Source organism: Alternaria incomplexa (assembly GCF_024043165.1).
Source record: "Alternaria incomplexa strain BMP 0042 chromosome Unknown scaffold_6, whole genome shotgun sequence".
Taxonomy (NCBI): Eukaryota; Fungi; Ascomycota; class Dothideomycetes; order Pleosporales; family Pleosporaceae; genus Alternaria; species Alternaria incomplexa.
The window spans coordinates 1472272-1485816 of NW_026249855.1; the positions used below are offsets into that span (position 1 = coordinate 1472272).

A 13545-nucleotide genomic window follows, 5' to 3' on the forward strand; every position below is an offset into this window, starting at 1 on the left:
TGCTACTCAGTGTCCCGTGCAGTCTTGATCGGACTTGCTCGCGCTGGGCTTTCAGTGACGGATGCCCCGCTCAGACCCGGCGCAAGTTGCAGACTGTTGCGTACGATGCCTTGTCCTGGTCGTACGACGACGCTTCCTCTTCTGTCGCGCTCCAACGGATCCACGGTGTTGACGGGCGCATACGTCTCCTGATTCTGGAGATGTGCGTTCATCCGCGCCTCCTCTCTCATCTTCTTGATCTTCATGTAATTGTATGCCGCGATGCTGCCAATCGTGACGACAAGCCCAGTCAGGTTGATGGGCGTAAGGGGGTCCTTGAAAACAAGGTTCGCAGTCCCAATCGTAACGACCTCTTTGAAAATGCCACAAATGCTAAGGGTGACGACTGAAGTGCGCTTCAGCAGAGCGAACTCGGAGGCGGTCATAAGGAAGGCGAGGACGCCCGGGAACAAAAGAATGCCAATGCCGAGGCCGGTGCCCCTGGCTTCGAAAAGTTGTGAAAGACCCTCCATGAGCGCGGGGAAGCCTTCCACGGGTATCGCGAGAATGAGTATGCTGATGAACATGACGGGTGCGAGGAAAAAGATGGAGGAAAAGGGGTTCGCTGTCGCGGGGTTGCGGAGGAGCAGGATCTGGGTCAGCGACCAGCGGAAGCCGGACGAGCAAGCCGAGACCATGACGAGGATGAAGCCGAGGGTGTGGAAGGCAGCCTCGCCGGCTACCATCATGACGACACCGCAGGTCATGATAAGAATGATGAATACAAGTCGCCAGGATGGCTGTTCGAGGCGGAAGAGGAAGGCGAAGATGAGGACGAAGCCGAGTGCAGATGATTTGCACATAGCTGTTGCTGTTAGTTGTAATCGCAGAAAGGAGATGTCATCCCTTACTGAAAAATGTCAACGAGATGAACTTCAAGCTCGTGTTGCCCAGGCCAATGTCCATGCCAGTGGCTGCACCACACGGCCCGAGTCTGCTGAAGTAGAACCACTTGGTCATGAGCGGCTTCTTGGGATCGACCGGCTCTACGCGCGAGCCGGCAGCGTGCGGGTTAAGGGAATCGTGTCGCGGTCGGAGGGAGGGTATTAGGAATAGGACGAGCGAGGCGAGCGTAAACTGGACTATCATATGCAGACATGTCGTGAAAAGCGGAAAGGGAAAGATGTTCTTGGCCTCGCCGTCGCCCTTGGCTTCCTTGAACATCCACTTGTTGTAGACGGATATCGATATCGAGAAGAGGTACCTGGGTCTGTCAGCGCGTGTCAACCGTACTCCTATTGACGTCCTACCATAGGCATATCAGAACGCCATTGACTAGCATCGATTTGAGCAAGTTCTGGTCGGCGAGCTTCTTCTCCTCCTTTGTATATGTATCATCCGGTACGATGCGCTGGTCGAGCAGCGTGTTCCGCCTCTTTCTTCTCCGGCGTCTCCGTCTGTCGCGCTTGGTGAGGCCCGTCTCCTCGTCGTCTTCGAGCCCGTCGGCGCTCATGTCGTCGTCGTCGGCGCTGTCACTGGACTCTGAGTCGGAGCGGTCTGCACCCGAGGAGGACTCCTCTCCTTCTTCGGCAATGTGGTCGGAACGGCGGCGTCGGTGTTTCTTCAGGTCTGTCTTGGTGGGCAGGGTGGCGCCGGCGAGCGAGGAGGAACGTCTGCGAGCGGCCGTGTGCTCATCCGTCATGGTAGGGGTGGGCGGGTGGATGAGTTTCGCAATGTTGGTGCGATGCGAGACTCTGCGGCCGTCATCCGAAGCCAGGTCGGAGAGGGAGCTGGCGGAGGGCAGGGAGGGCAGTGTTCTCAGAGCAAATTCATTCCCCGGACTAAGCAGCGGGCCTTGTTGTGTAGCGGTGTCCTGCAACTGCAGCCAGCGAGTTATCCGGGCCCCCTCTGAAGTCATGCTGCTCGACGGCGTGCACCTGATTCGCTTTAGCCTGGTCGCCAAGCCGAGAAGGAGGAAGACCCGCCAGCTGGCCCGGTTTCCTAGCAGTGCTAGCGACGGGCTAGCATCAGGGGCTTAGCGGGAAGATGCGTCAAGGGATGCTTCAACGCGACAGAAGGATGCAGGTACAATCAGACAGACGCGACAATATCACGCCCGCTGCCGCAGCGCGCGACGTTTTGATTGTTACGGCCTGCACTCTGTGACACCGGCTTGGCCGGCTCTTCAGACGGCGCACCAAGCAGCGGCCAATCACCACCACGTGTCATAATTAGTTGTTAAGCGGGGAAGCTCGCCGCGGGAGATCCACCAGGTGATGAAGATGGAGTCTAGACGCCTGCCAGCCGAGATGCCGACTACTGCACGCGACCACTTGTTATGCATCATTCTCTATGTCATGAAAAATGCACATGTTGGACTGTCCAACACCCACAATCTGCAATCCCTTTGTTGACTATTTTTAGTCCAAGCGTGCCTACATACTTTTGGAAAAGCATGATGCTCACGACCCGACTTCCGAACCCAATGCACTGCGGGCCCTGCATCTGCAGTCCGCCCTGCATGCCAACCTTCCATCGATGAAAAGTGCGCCGATCACTGCGCCGACCACAGAAAACTCCAAGGATATCCAACCTCGAACGCCATCAGATGCGAGTCTAAACTGAGAAAACGTGTGACTATGTCGGTGTCGGCGGCATTACTGGTGCTGAGGGCAGCTGTTCGATCTGCCGGATCAAGAAGCTCTTCTCGTCGATGAACTGCTCGTCCTCTGTCCGATCGTCCAGGAACGACGGCAGGAAGCGCAGTAGCTTCTCGCGGTTGCTGATCAGGATCCGTTGCACCGCGACTGACTTATTCGGGTTGGCAACAAACACCTGCGTCTGTTAACATGCGCACATCCTCTCACACTTATCATGACTAACCTTGAAGACGTGGAAGCCCTCGTAGTTGATCATCTTCCTGTCGTCCCGCAGCAACTTCATGATGATCTTGAGATGCTCCCCCGAATCCACATATTGCGTCATAACGTTGTAGTTCGCCCGGTCGAGGAGAATCTCGCCCAGAAGCTTGATCGACTGGCGCTTCGTCACATAGCTCTCCGACTGGACCAACATCGAGTTGTATTTCGAGAAGAAGGCGTCGAAGTTCGTTTGTAGGAACGTAGCCACCAACGGCTTGTGCTTTGTCAGGATTTCCTATCGCATGTTAGCCCGTGAATTGCCATGCCCAGCCAGCCAACCTACCCTAAATGTGTTGAATGCGTCTGCGCTGACTTCGAATGCGCCCTTGTCTATCCACCCAAAGAATTTCCAGAAGACACCATTGCCGGTAGCTGGCAGATCCGGGTTCACGTTGCCCAAGTCGAGCGTCTGGCCATCCTCCATTGGCTCGTCGTAGAGCAGCAGCGCAGCAATCGCATCGTATTTGAGTGCCTCGCGCAGAATGCCGCCACATGGCATGGCGCTTTCCCGCCTATCGTAGCCTCGACATAGCGCTATTATGATATCCGGTCGGTATGCGACGACGTGCTCTAGGACTTGTGGTGTGGCTTGCCCGGCGGGCTTGTAGCGGAATGCGGTCGAGAATATGACCTGGGCGTCTTTTCGTGATTCGAATGGGAGCTTGTGGATGTTGATTGCTAGCGCGTAGAGTAGGTCTTCGTTTAGGATACTCGTGAGCAGCTGGAAGACAGCCTCGGGATTTACTTCTGTGTCTTTGGCACGTCAGTATACTCTCTACCATGTTGCAAGAGACGAACGCACCGGGTGTGCCCTGAAGTCTAATCTTCATCTGCTGCAGGTCTAGTGCTAGCCCTTCCTCCAGCTATCACATGTCAGCCATATTCTCCAAGCGCTCCACTGCAGTCGGCTGGTCGCACCTTGGGGTTGGGTTTGTCCTCCTGTCCCAGCCGCAACGTAAGCTCTTTGATGGAGCGGGTAAGCTCGAGATTGTTCTTCTGCTTGTTTCGGAATAGGAACGCCATGTTGAGGGGGCTCGGAAGTTTTGCAGGGCGGGGATCGAGGTGCGATGGCGGCGGTGCTATGAGGGGCTGCGATTTGAGGCCAGGGCCGGGAAGCTGCTATCTTGACGGCGACAACATACAGGCGACGGTAGGGGAATATGGCTTGGGCTCCGAGGGCGGTTATGGCATACAGGGGGCCAATGCGGTTGTTGTCCTGTCTCTACTCTGCCCTGGTGATGCTGTTGCTTGTGAATGGCCCGAGGATCAACCCTGCCTGCCCGGCTAGTGCACCCTGCGCTGACTTGTACTTCCACTCGCCCACAGTTGGTTACCCATATTGGAGCTAACTTTTCAGTGGATGGCTAACAAGAATTAATTATATCACTATTTCAATTATATACGGAAAGATTTCGTCATGCTAATGACAGTATGTTCAACGCGCGCGGAATTGCCCCGCTCCTCCACATCGCGTCTTGACGCGAATATCCCAGACCAACAGCCAAACCCTATGCTCACGACGAAAAGTAGGCATGCTCTATGACCTGATAAAAAATTAGCCATGTCTTCAAGTCTGGCCTCTCGTCTCACCTTGGATGCACTCATTCTCGAGCCACTCTCGTATTTGACTAGACTGCCAACAAGATCTCGTTCTTGCTCTGAAAGGCTCGGCAGCAACACCGACCAGTCCTGGGGCGGGTACTCGTAGAACTGGACCTTGCCCCAGTCGCGGAAACCCGCAGCCTCCTGCTTCAATCAGTAAAAGTTCGGGTAAGCCGAGCGCATAAACCTACCGGCCAGACCTCCAAGTTCGGAGTTCCGAGCTTCTTGAAGACGCTCTGTATCAACGCCAGATCACTTCCTAACTCTCCAGAATCGAACAGCGTCTCGTGGCTGGGGTCGAGTGCTTCTGCGACTGTGCAACCAGCAGCCCACAGATCCAGACTGCAGCCGTACTTCTGGTTCCCAAACAGCAGCTCTGGCGGTCGGTAGCAGGTAGTACCAACGTCGGTAATCTTCGCATCCGCTGCTTCTGGACCCGGTGCTTCGGGCGCCCACGCGATGCCGAAGTCGGAAAGATATGCTGGTCCGTCGAGGGATTTCAAGAGTATGTTGGAAGGCTTGATGTCGCGATGTATTATTCCCTTGCCATGGATGTCGGCTAGGGCGGTGAAGAGGTCTTTCAAGCACGACTTGATCTGGCTCTTGGACAGCTTCTTGTCCCGCAGTAGGTCGTTGAAATCGTGGCGCACGAATGGGAAGACCAGAACGAAGTGGCTTCCATTTTCGCGGAAAGTCTCTATGAGAGGGATGACCCGCTCTGATGCCGCCATGGTGAGTATCTTGGCCTCTCGCTGTGAGTCGTGCGGTGGCTCCATTACCGATGGTGTAGTGATCTTCAGAGCCACGACATTGGTCTTCGTGGGTGACTTTGTGGGAAAGTAGCTTTCATTTCCAATTGCAGGCGCTTTGTAGATGACGGAGAAGAGACCTTCGCGGTGGTACAGTGCATTCTGATACTTGCCAACTGGTTTGCCGCCGGGTGTTGGGACATAGTCTTCGTCCTAGGATACGAATTAGTTGATTGATGATTTTTAGTATGGCAACTACTGACCTCTGGTGTTGGAAAGTCGAGTGACGGTCTGGGCAGATTTGTTATCTTGTCGTTGCACAATCTGTCGTAGTCGTCCTGTGACATGGTTAAAATGGAATCATAAAGCACCATATTGATATGTACCAGAGAGTGGGCGTCTGCGTAGATTGTCGTCTCAGCTACAGTGGCCTTTTTCCGAGCGTCGTCTGCCGACAGAGAAGGGCCCGCTGCCTGGAAGGCTGATGTCCTGCAATAATGTTAGTCTTGAATTTCCATGTTCCACGCGTGCTGATTGGGCCAAATCGTCTTTTTCCATCGAAGATCGCGATCAAGCAAGTATGCCATTCACATGGTCGGGCCCTGTTCCGGACTAGAATGTACCAGGTTCCCTAGCGTGACGGTATAAACATGTTACCTGCATTTTTGTGACAGCCATCAGGCGGGCAGTGAAGCCCAAGCTCGCTCGCCAGTCCGAGGAAGCCATGTGGCGCGATTACTCAGACGCAGAAGTCGAGGTAGGAGACATGTAGCGGTGTTGCCAGGCAAGAGAAGGAGACCAGTCGCCCCGACTCAGCGTCCGCCACTGCCCAAGCCCGCGCGGTCGGTGCCCAAAGGCAGCGTGGCCATGGTCACAGAGGTCAATATTATGCAATCACTCGACACGTTCTGGCGCGTCTCAGAATCTTCACCAACGCCCCGACTGGGTCAGGGGAGGCATCTCGAGGTTTAGTCGTTTCCCAGGTTACGTCAGACTCCCGGACGCAACCGCGGTGGACTAGGCCGAAAGCGACGAGCCCCAAGCCATGACAGCCAGCGCAGTTGTGACAGCTCCACGACTCCCGACCAGCCCGCCGAGCTGCCTCTCCATGTAAATAGCCCGAATCGCTTCTCTGTGGCTGTGCGCCCGTCCCCCGCATTCCTCGCCATGGAGCTCCAACGCAAAGAATACCCGGCATTGCTGGTGAGAGTGCCTCGATGATGCCTCCCAACTTCTTCGGCTCACACCATGTATAGACATCGCTGTCGCCCGCCCAGGCCGTGACGGTCCTTGACACCCGCATGAGACATGTCGGCCAGCTCAACACCCACATTGCCGACTGGCTGCAGGTGCGTCAGGCCCAGCTGCCGCGCATTGCCATCCACACGTGCTCACCAATGCGCAGGAACGCCGTCGCGTCGAAGAACAATACGTCACCGGCCTGCGCAAGCTCGCAAACAGACATCCTCCCGATGAGTCCTCGGACCTGGGGTATGCACCCGCCCCATTCGTCTCGTAGCGCACCAGCTAACACGGCCAGCATCTTCGCGACGCCCTGGCAGAAGATCGTGAGCGCAACCGAGTCCATCGCCGCATCGCATGCGCATCTGGCCTCCCGGATCGAGGCCGACGTCGAGCGACCCCTTCGCGACTTCTCTGCCAACAACCGCGACGTGCAGGGCTTCGGCAACATCCAGGGGAACCTCTCGGCAATCGCAAAAGACATCGACACGGCGCAGAAGAAGCAAAGCAAGCTTCGTGATAAGGGATCGAAGGCCAAAGCTTCCGCCGTTGCCGACGCCGTACAGGATATCGAGAAGGCGGAGCTGCAATGGGACTCGCAGGCGCCCTACGTCTTCGAGCAGCTCCAGGCTATTGACGAGACCCGTCTAAACCACCTGCGCGATGTGCTCACACAATTCCAAACGCATGAGGTAGACCAGGTAGAGCGGAGTAGAACTACCGCCGAAGAGACACTGAATGCCATGCTGAACATTGAAACCGCCGATGAAATACAAACCTGGGCGTTGCGGATGCGGAGCGGAGATGCACCCCAGCCTTCGCGGAAACCAAGCAACCCACCAACTCCTTCGCGCACCCTAGCACCTCCAGCTTCTGGACCAACATCCCCTACCGCAGTTGATGACAACCGGAGCCAGAAGAGTGGCTCTGTGCCGGAGAAACATAGCTCCAACCCTCTCAAGCGATTCGGCACGGTATTGGGGAGAAGGAGACAGAGTGCGCATCCGTACGGCCGAGCGCAATCACCAGACCGACAATCTTCTTCAAACCTGGGCTCGGCATTTAGTGGATTTGGCAAGGGCAAATCGAAAAAGGGTGATAACCAGGGCCCATCGCTGCCTCCTACTGCGGAACGCCCGATATCTCCTCTGCGACAATCGCAGAGACCCAGTACTTCTCAAAGATCCGATTCTCAAAGCATTACCCGCCAGGCCAGCAGTGATGTTGCGCCTAATGGTCCCACACCCGAATCGACCGTGGAGACAGATGCACCAGCCGCCGTCAATGGCACCGCACCCGTCCAAGAGTCCATACCAGAACTTAAAGAGCCACTTCCGCCACCGCCAGTTACAGAGACGCAGCCAGAACCCGAGAAAGATGCCGAGGGCTTTTCTGTGCCTCCATCGGCCCTTGATGCCATCACCGAAGCCGAGAGGGAAGCAGGGTTGTAAGAACACCATACGCACGACACTCTACCCAGCTAATTATTGTCAGGGCACAAAATGACGGCAACGCACCACCCCAGTTCAAGCTCGATATCAGAAATGCTCCGATCCAGGAAGAAGATGGAGATGCTGATGCGGCTACCGCCAACCTGGTCAACATGCTGCGCACAGTAAGTAATAGCAGAGGTGTCTTCAACCCTATACTAACACCCATACAGCAAGCTGCCCAGCCGAAGCGGTCAAGCACGTTGCGTGGTCGCCGAGATGTTCGTAACACGATATTCGTACCAAACCCCGCAGCACCCGAGCTTCAAAGCATAGGCGAAGTGCCTCCGCTCCCAACGAGCGATTCTGGTCTCGCTTCTGGCCCCGGTTCAGCAACATTCCCTGCCCCTGCTATTCCTCCCCAACCTGCATCTCCAGCGTTTAAGCCTCCCCATCGGGCGCTGCTGTCAGACGACCACCCAGCATCGGATACGCAATCCATTCGATCGGGCCGATCGCTAAGCAGTTCCGCTAGCACCACGATCAGACACCCGGACCTGCATGAACCAGGGCTCAATGCGTCGCTAGTGGAGACCGTCAGCGCCTGGTTCGAGCAGGGTAACGTTACCAAGGCCATGGTAATCGGGCAGGTCGCGCTCGCGTACAACCCCGTCGATGTCTCTGCCGGTCCATTGGGCACCGAGAGCATACGTCTGGAGAACTTCCCCGTGCTCGAGAAGGTAGCGCCCAACCCTGCCTTCATCGAGCAGTCAACAGACAGCCCAGGCAACTACACCGTTGACCTATCGAAGATTTTGAAGACATCAGTGGCCTTCCACTACCAGCTTCACATCGAAGACAGCAACATCGCCTCCCTCCCACCACTCATGCTGTCTCCAGCATGGAAGTCAGAACCCACACAAACCTCGGCCATTCTCAACTACTCCCTCAACCCCCGATTCGAACTCGGTGGCGCAACCAGCATCACCATCCGCAACCTCGTCCTCGTAATCCGCCTTGAACCCGGGTCCAAAGCAACATCCTGCCAATCGAAACCCACGGGTACCTTCTCGCGCGACAAAGGCCTCATCTACTGGCGCCTAGGCGACGTGACCCTCTTCAAAGACTCCGCTCCCCAAACTCTCCGCGCCCGCTTCATCACCGACGGCCAAGCTAAACCCGGTAACACAGAGGCCCGCTGGGAGATCAGCGACGAGCAGTCATTGACTCTAGGCAGCGGGCTAGGCGTTAGCATGAGTGCGCCTCTCAACGCGAAGAAGGACGATGGCGAAGCAGATCCGTTCGCGGATGCAGAGGAGAATGCGCCGCCTAGTCCGGCGATTGGCTGGAAGCCTGTCGCCACTGTGAAGAAGATTACCAGCGGGACTTATCTGGGTGTGTAGATGGAGAGGGATGTTGTTTTGAATAATGGGCAGAAGGAGGAAGAGGTGGAAGTGTAGATGCACGTACGAAGATGTTAATTACCCCAATCTATTTAGACTACCTGCTATTTTCTTTGTGTATGTGTGTGGGCTGGATTTAGGGAACGTGTTGTTCTTTTGTAAATAGGTTGGGTATGTGAATCGACTGTTGTTCAGGACTGAGTATGCGTAATTCTTGCTGGCTTCTCACATGATGGATAACCTCACAACTCTCGTAGACCATAGAACGACAGCATTGAGACAGGCGATAGCGGTGTTGATGAACGGTGTTGTTTTCAATTGACTACGCCACAAACCCTCGTGACCCATACCGACCTAACGCTGATACACAAGTGACAGATCATCTGCTACACTAATGGCCCACTGCACCTCGGCCTCCTTATCACTCTTCCACATCTCCCAACACTCTTCTCGAGAGTATCCACTCTGCCTCCCCATAACAGGAATCGGACCACACACCTGCCACACTAATCTTTCACTGCCCATCACCTTCTTCACCCTTCTTCCACGCCTTATTGTACTCTTTCCACGAGTCGGTGATCTGCCTTACTATAAGAACACATGGACCATACATGAGAAGCGACCCGCAGATTTCGGCCCAGTAAAGCGAAAGCAAATCATGCGCCGCAAGGTCCAACATAAACATGAGGCACCAGTAGATCAGGAGGAACTGACGGTTCCGCGACGCCGTGCGGAAGAGGTTGTGCGGTGATGCAAACGTGCAAAGGTCGCGCGAGACTGAGTGTATGGGAAATGGGACGATGCTCTCGGTGTCGACGAGAGGTTCTGTGGTGTTGGTGTCAAAGTATACGTGTGTACGCATGCGCGTGTACGTGTATACAGCCAGAACGACGAAGAGGAGAATAGTCAACATCTCCGAGTTGTTGACGTAAGCGGTGTATGGAGCGTCGACGTGAAAGTACCGGAACCAAATGACGTGGATAGCGTTGTCAATGAGGTGGACGTATGACAGTCGAACAGCTATGTCGCGCCACGGCCGGAAGATGAGGTTGTAGGGAGAGGTGAACGCGTCAGTCTCGTCGACGGTGAAAGTCCATACAGGGTGGCCACTTCGGTCGTGGACGGTGCGCGTGGCCTCGCGGAGATAGTAGTCGTCGTAAAAGCCGAGATATGTCCAACTCCAACACCCCATCTCGACTAGTAGCCATAACCAGATGAACTTGCCTGGTGAGTTGGAGTTCCAGATCAAGCTCGCCCAGTCGGATTGTGTTGTCCAGCCGGAGAATGTAGACAGACAGCGGATGATGGCCGTGGTGAGGACGTGAAGCCAAAATGTGACTTGCAGCAGACGCCACGGCTTGTTGCGATGAGCGACGAGACCATGTAGAAGCGTGATGACGACAAGGGCGTAGAAGGCTAGCCAGCCGCGGTGTGTGGGCGTTTCGAAAACGTCTCTGTTGTATGGGCAGCCGAGCGACGGGGTCCGCATCTCGCCCGGCTTATCCCAGTAGCAGACAGCATAGGTTTCTGGGTAATTGTGCCTGAGAAAACTTGCAGCAGCAAACAATAGTATGGTAGGCGACCCGAGGAGTAACATGATGTGCAGATTTGGCGAGTCGCGGAAGATTTGCGGAAGTCTTTTGCAGGCGGAAGTCCATTTGTGACGGATGCCAGTGTTGCGTGCCATAGCTACGATGGTTGCAGGAGGTGTTTGTGTGGATGTAAAGGATCGAGGCATCGACTGTCGGCTTATATATGGAGGAAAGAGAGCTATTCGTTCGACGGTGCCATGGTTTGACTATTTGCGTCTGATGATTGCGATCTCTCTCATTTGATGAGGAGTACCTTTGCGTATGTGGTGGTTATGTATTTCGGGAGTCATGAGTGGCTCGTCTCGCTCTGCGTCATCGCAGTACCATGGATGGGTGACTATTTGCACCCCAACCTACCGTTGCAACTACGATTAATATGCCACTCAGCGAGGCGGCTGAAAGTAGGGCCTGAAGCATACGCCAACTAAATCCAGCTCACAAAAAACTTCAAGAGGCACGTTGCTGCATACAACTGAAGTGGAGAGAACAGAAGACACGCTCGTAACGTGGTTTGAGGAAGACAGAGTACTAGGAAAACACCTACGCTCATATCTATCTCGACGCCTGCCGAATACATCACATGTAGGTCGCACGCTATTACACTTACCATACCCATGTAGGTTTCTAGAGGCTCAGTGGAAAGAACATTGCCAGCAGGCTCGGCAGTAGCTCGGCTAGCATGGAATGGGCGGATACGGACTATATGCAACATCACGATTGCGCGGCTGGAACAAGAGAAGGTGCATTAATACGTAGATTCCAAACTATGGAGTTATGAGTAAACTTACATTGAGCATGAAGAGAAGTCCTCCCAAATTCGCTTTTCCAAGTGCGCGCCCCAAGTGGTATGTATCCGAAATGATGTCGGCCCAGGTCGCCAAAGATGCAGTGTAATCCTAGATAGTCAAGTCGCGATGAAAGACGCGCTCACTCCATGCTCTTTGCGAGCGCCCACAGACTGTCAAGCTTAGCCCGTCCGAGTGTCTCACGAGCCTCGCCAGCGGTTTCGCAGACTCTTGAACCCCACTTGCGGAAGGAGCGTTCCTTGATCTCACCCTCGAAGATGAGAATGCATTTGTTGGATGAATGGTCCTTGACGTCTCCGGTATCGGTCACTGGCCTCAGCCACTTTGGATCCGATGCTTGCTTCTCGGCTTGATTCTCAGTCGGTGGGCCGTTCTCATGCCACTTGATACGATGAAGCATGAGCTTCTTGTACTTATTGATTGCATATGCGCCGCCTTCGACAACGACCAGGTTGAGATCGGGGTTGAATAGGGTGATACCGGTGAGCGCATGTTCTTTCGCGTTGTTGTCGATCTGGAAACGATGTTTTCCGTAGGCGAGTGTGTTGATCTTGAAGACGCACATGTAGAGACCTTTCTGCGCGTCTTTCTCTTGGTTGGCTACAAGCTTGGCCGCTCGCTCTTCTTTGGTCAACTTCCGCTCTTCGTTTGCAGTAACGTGATCGTCGTGACGCTGTTGGATCTGTGACTCGACGAGCATCTCTACAGCGGTAGGATCTGCGATAGCTTGCTCACCCATGACACGCATCATGTTTCCGCGCTTGACCTTGGGTGGCGGAGGCGGCTCCAGACCAAGACGGATCTTCGCTTGGTGCTCCTTGAGGTCGGCCGCACGGCGCATTCTGCGTAGCTTTTGTGTCTCCTTGGTGGTGAGGTACATGGGCTTCACCTGGACTAGACGCTGATCCTGGGGCGCTTTCAAGAGGGGAGGATGTTGGACGTAGAGAGTGATGATGGAATCGTCGGTCTCAACCTTGACCTTGGTCGGGTCGTCCAAGCATTCATAGGTAGGCTCGGCCAGAATACCCTCGTCCCACCATTCGATGTCCGGAGGTGCCTGAACCAGGAATCCGCGCTCGCTGTTCTCGTCCAGACCAGCGCGACGTGCTTGGATGGCAAGAGTCTTCTTGATCTCTTCTAGGCGACGTTGCGCGCGCAGCTTGGAGGCCTGGTCGAGGTACTTTCCATGCTCGTTGAAGGCCAGAACACGAGGGCCTCTCTTCTTTGCAAGGGCGGCAGCCTTGGGGTCAAAGTATGGATTCTCCAGCTCCTCCTCTTGTTGTTGCTTCTGCTTCGAGGCAGCGGGCTTGGCCTTGGGGTCGACTTTGGGTGTCTCTGAGCGGCGGTTGCCCAGTGTTGTCGCAAAGCGAGGGCCGGTCGAGTCTGGTGTTGGCGCTTTCGCGATTCCTGAGCCGGCCTTGAGCGCTTCCATCCGTGCCTTCATGGCAGCCAGCTTGTCCTGGACTGATTCGTTAGCGCCAGCCGACGCCGGTGCAGGAGCTGCAGCGGCGGGCTGCTTCGCGAAACGGGCTGCGATCTCAGCGGCCTTTGCCTTGGCTTTCGCCCTCGCGGCTTCGATGGCATCGGAAGCCTTTGCGCGCTTGGCATCTCCATTTGGGCCCTGACCGTCGGGGTACGGGCGCTTCTCTGCCATGGTCATGGTGGATGTGGTGGATAAAGGAGTGTTGGTCGTGTGATTGGCGTATGCGGAGGCTCGGGGGTGAAGTTTGGTTGGATTCGCGCAATGTCGTCGCTAGAGCGCTGTAGAGAATCAACGCAGTTCACTACATGTGATGCGCGTAGGATGTAGCCGACGAGTGT

General features: G+C 55.2%; 6 protein-coding genes across 6 annotated transcripts; 1 reads left to right on the top strand and 5 right to left on the bottom strand.

The window, feature by feature from the left end:
- Positions 1–2: 2 nt before the first annotated feature.
- On the bottom strand, positions 3–1897 carry J4E90_005063 (uncharacterized protein; the record flags this gene model as incomplete). The annotated part of the gene is made up of 3 exons (XM_051434621.1): positions 3–844; positions 891–1243; positions 1290–1897. The coding sequence occupies 3 exons, from the start codon at positions 1895–1897 to the stop codon at positions 3–5; spliced, it is 1803 nt and encodes a 600-aa protein (XP_051291877.1).
- Positions 1898–2616: 719 nt separating this feature from the next.
- J4E90_005064 (uncharacterized protein) lies at positions 2617–3923 on the bottom strand (the record flags this gene model as incomplete). The annotated part of the gene is made up of 5 exons (XM_051434622.1): positions 2617–2814; positions 2863–3135; positions 3184–3653; positions 3703–3763; positions 3819–3923. The coding sequence occupies 5 exons, from the start codon at positions 3921–3923 to the stop codon at positions 2617–2619; spliced, it is 1107 nt and encodes a 368-aa protein (XP_051291878.1).
- Positions 3924–4414: 491 nt separating this feature from the next.
- On the bottom strand, positions 4415–5977 carry J4E90_005065 (uncharacterized protein; the record flags this gene model as incomplete). Its single annotated transcript, XM_051434623.1, has 6 exons — positions 4415–4444; positions 4491–4646; positions 4694–5464; positions 5515–5589; positions 5638–5740; positions 5913–5977. The coding sequence occupies 6 exons, from the start codon at positions 5975–5977 to the stop codon at positions 4415–4417; spliced, it is 1200 nt and encodes a 399-aa protein (XP_051291879.1).
- A 441-nt stretch (positions 5978–6418) lies between these two features.
- On the top strand, positions 6419–9326 carry J4E90_005066 (uncharacterized protein; the record flags this gene model as incomplete). Its single annotated transcript, XM_051434624.1, has 6 exons — positions 6419–6454; positions 6508–6600; positions 6657–6742; positions 6792–7940; positions 7988–8108; positions 8157–9326. 6 exons carry the CDS (start codon positions 6419–6421, stop codon positions 9324–9326), a joined length of 2655 nt encoding a protein of 884 aa, XP_051291880.1.
- Positions 9327–9840: 514 nt separating this feature from the next.
- J4E90_005067 (uncharacterized protein) lies at positions 9841–10923 on the bottom strand (the record flags this gene model as incomplete). The annotated part of the gene is made up of 1 exon (XM_051434625.1): positions 9841–10923. One exon carries the CDS (start codon positions 10921–10923, stop codon positions 9841–9843), a length of 1083 nt encoding a protein of 360 aa, XP_051291881.1.
- Positions 10924–11845: 922 nt separating this feature from the next.
- On the bottom strand, positions 11846–13384 carry J4E90_005068 (uncharacterized protein; the record flags this gene model as incomplete). The annotated part of the gene is made up of 1 exon (XM_051434626.1): positions 11846–13384. The coding sequence occupies one exon, from the start codon at positions 13382–13384 to the stop codon at positions 11846–11848; it is 1539 nt and encodes a 512-aa protein (XP_051291882.1).
- Positions 13385–13545: the final 161 nt, after the last annotated feature.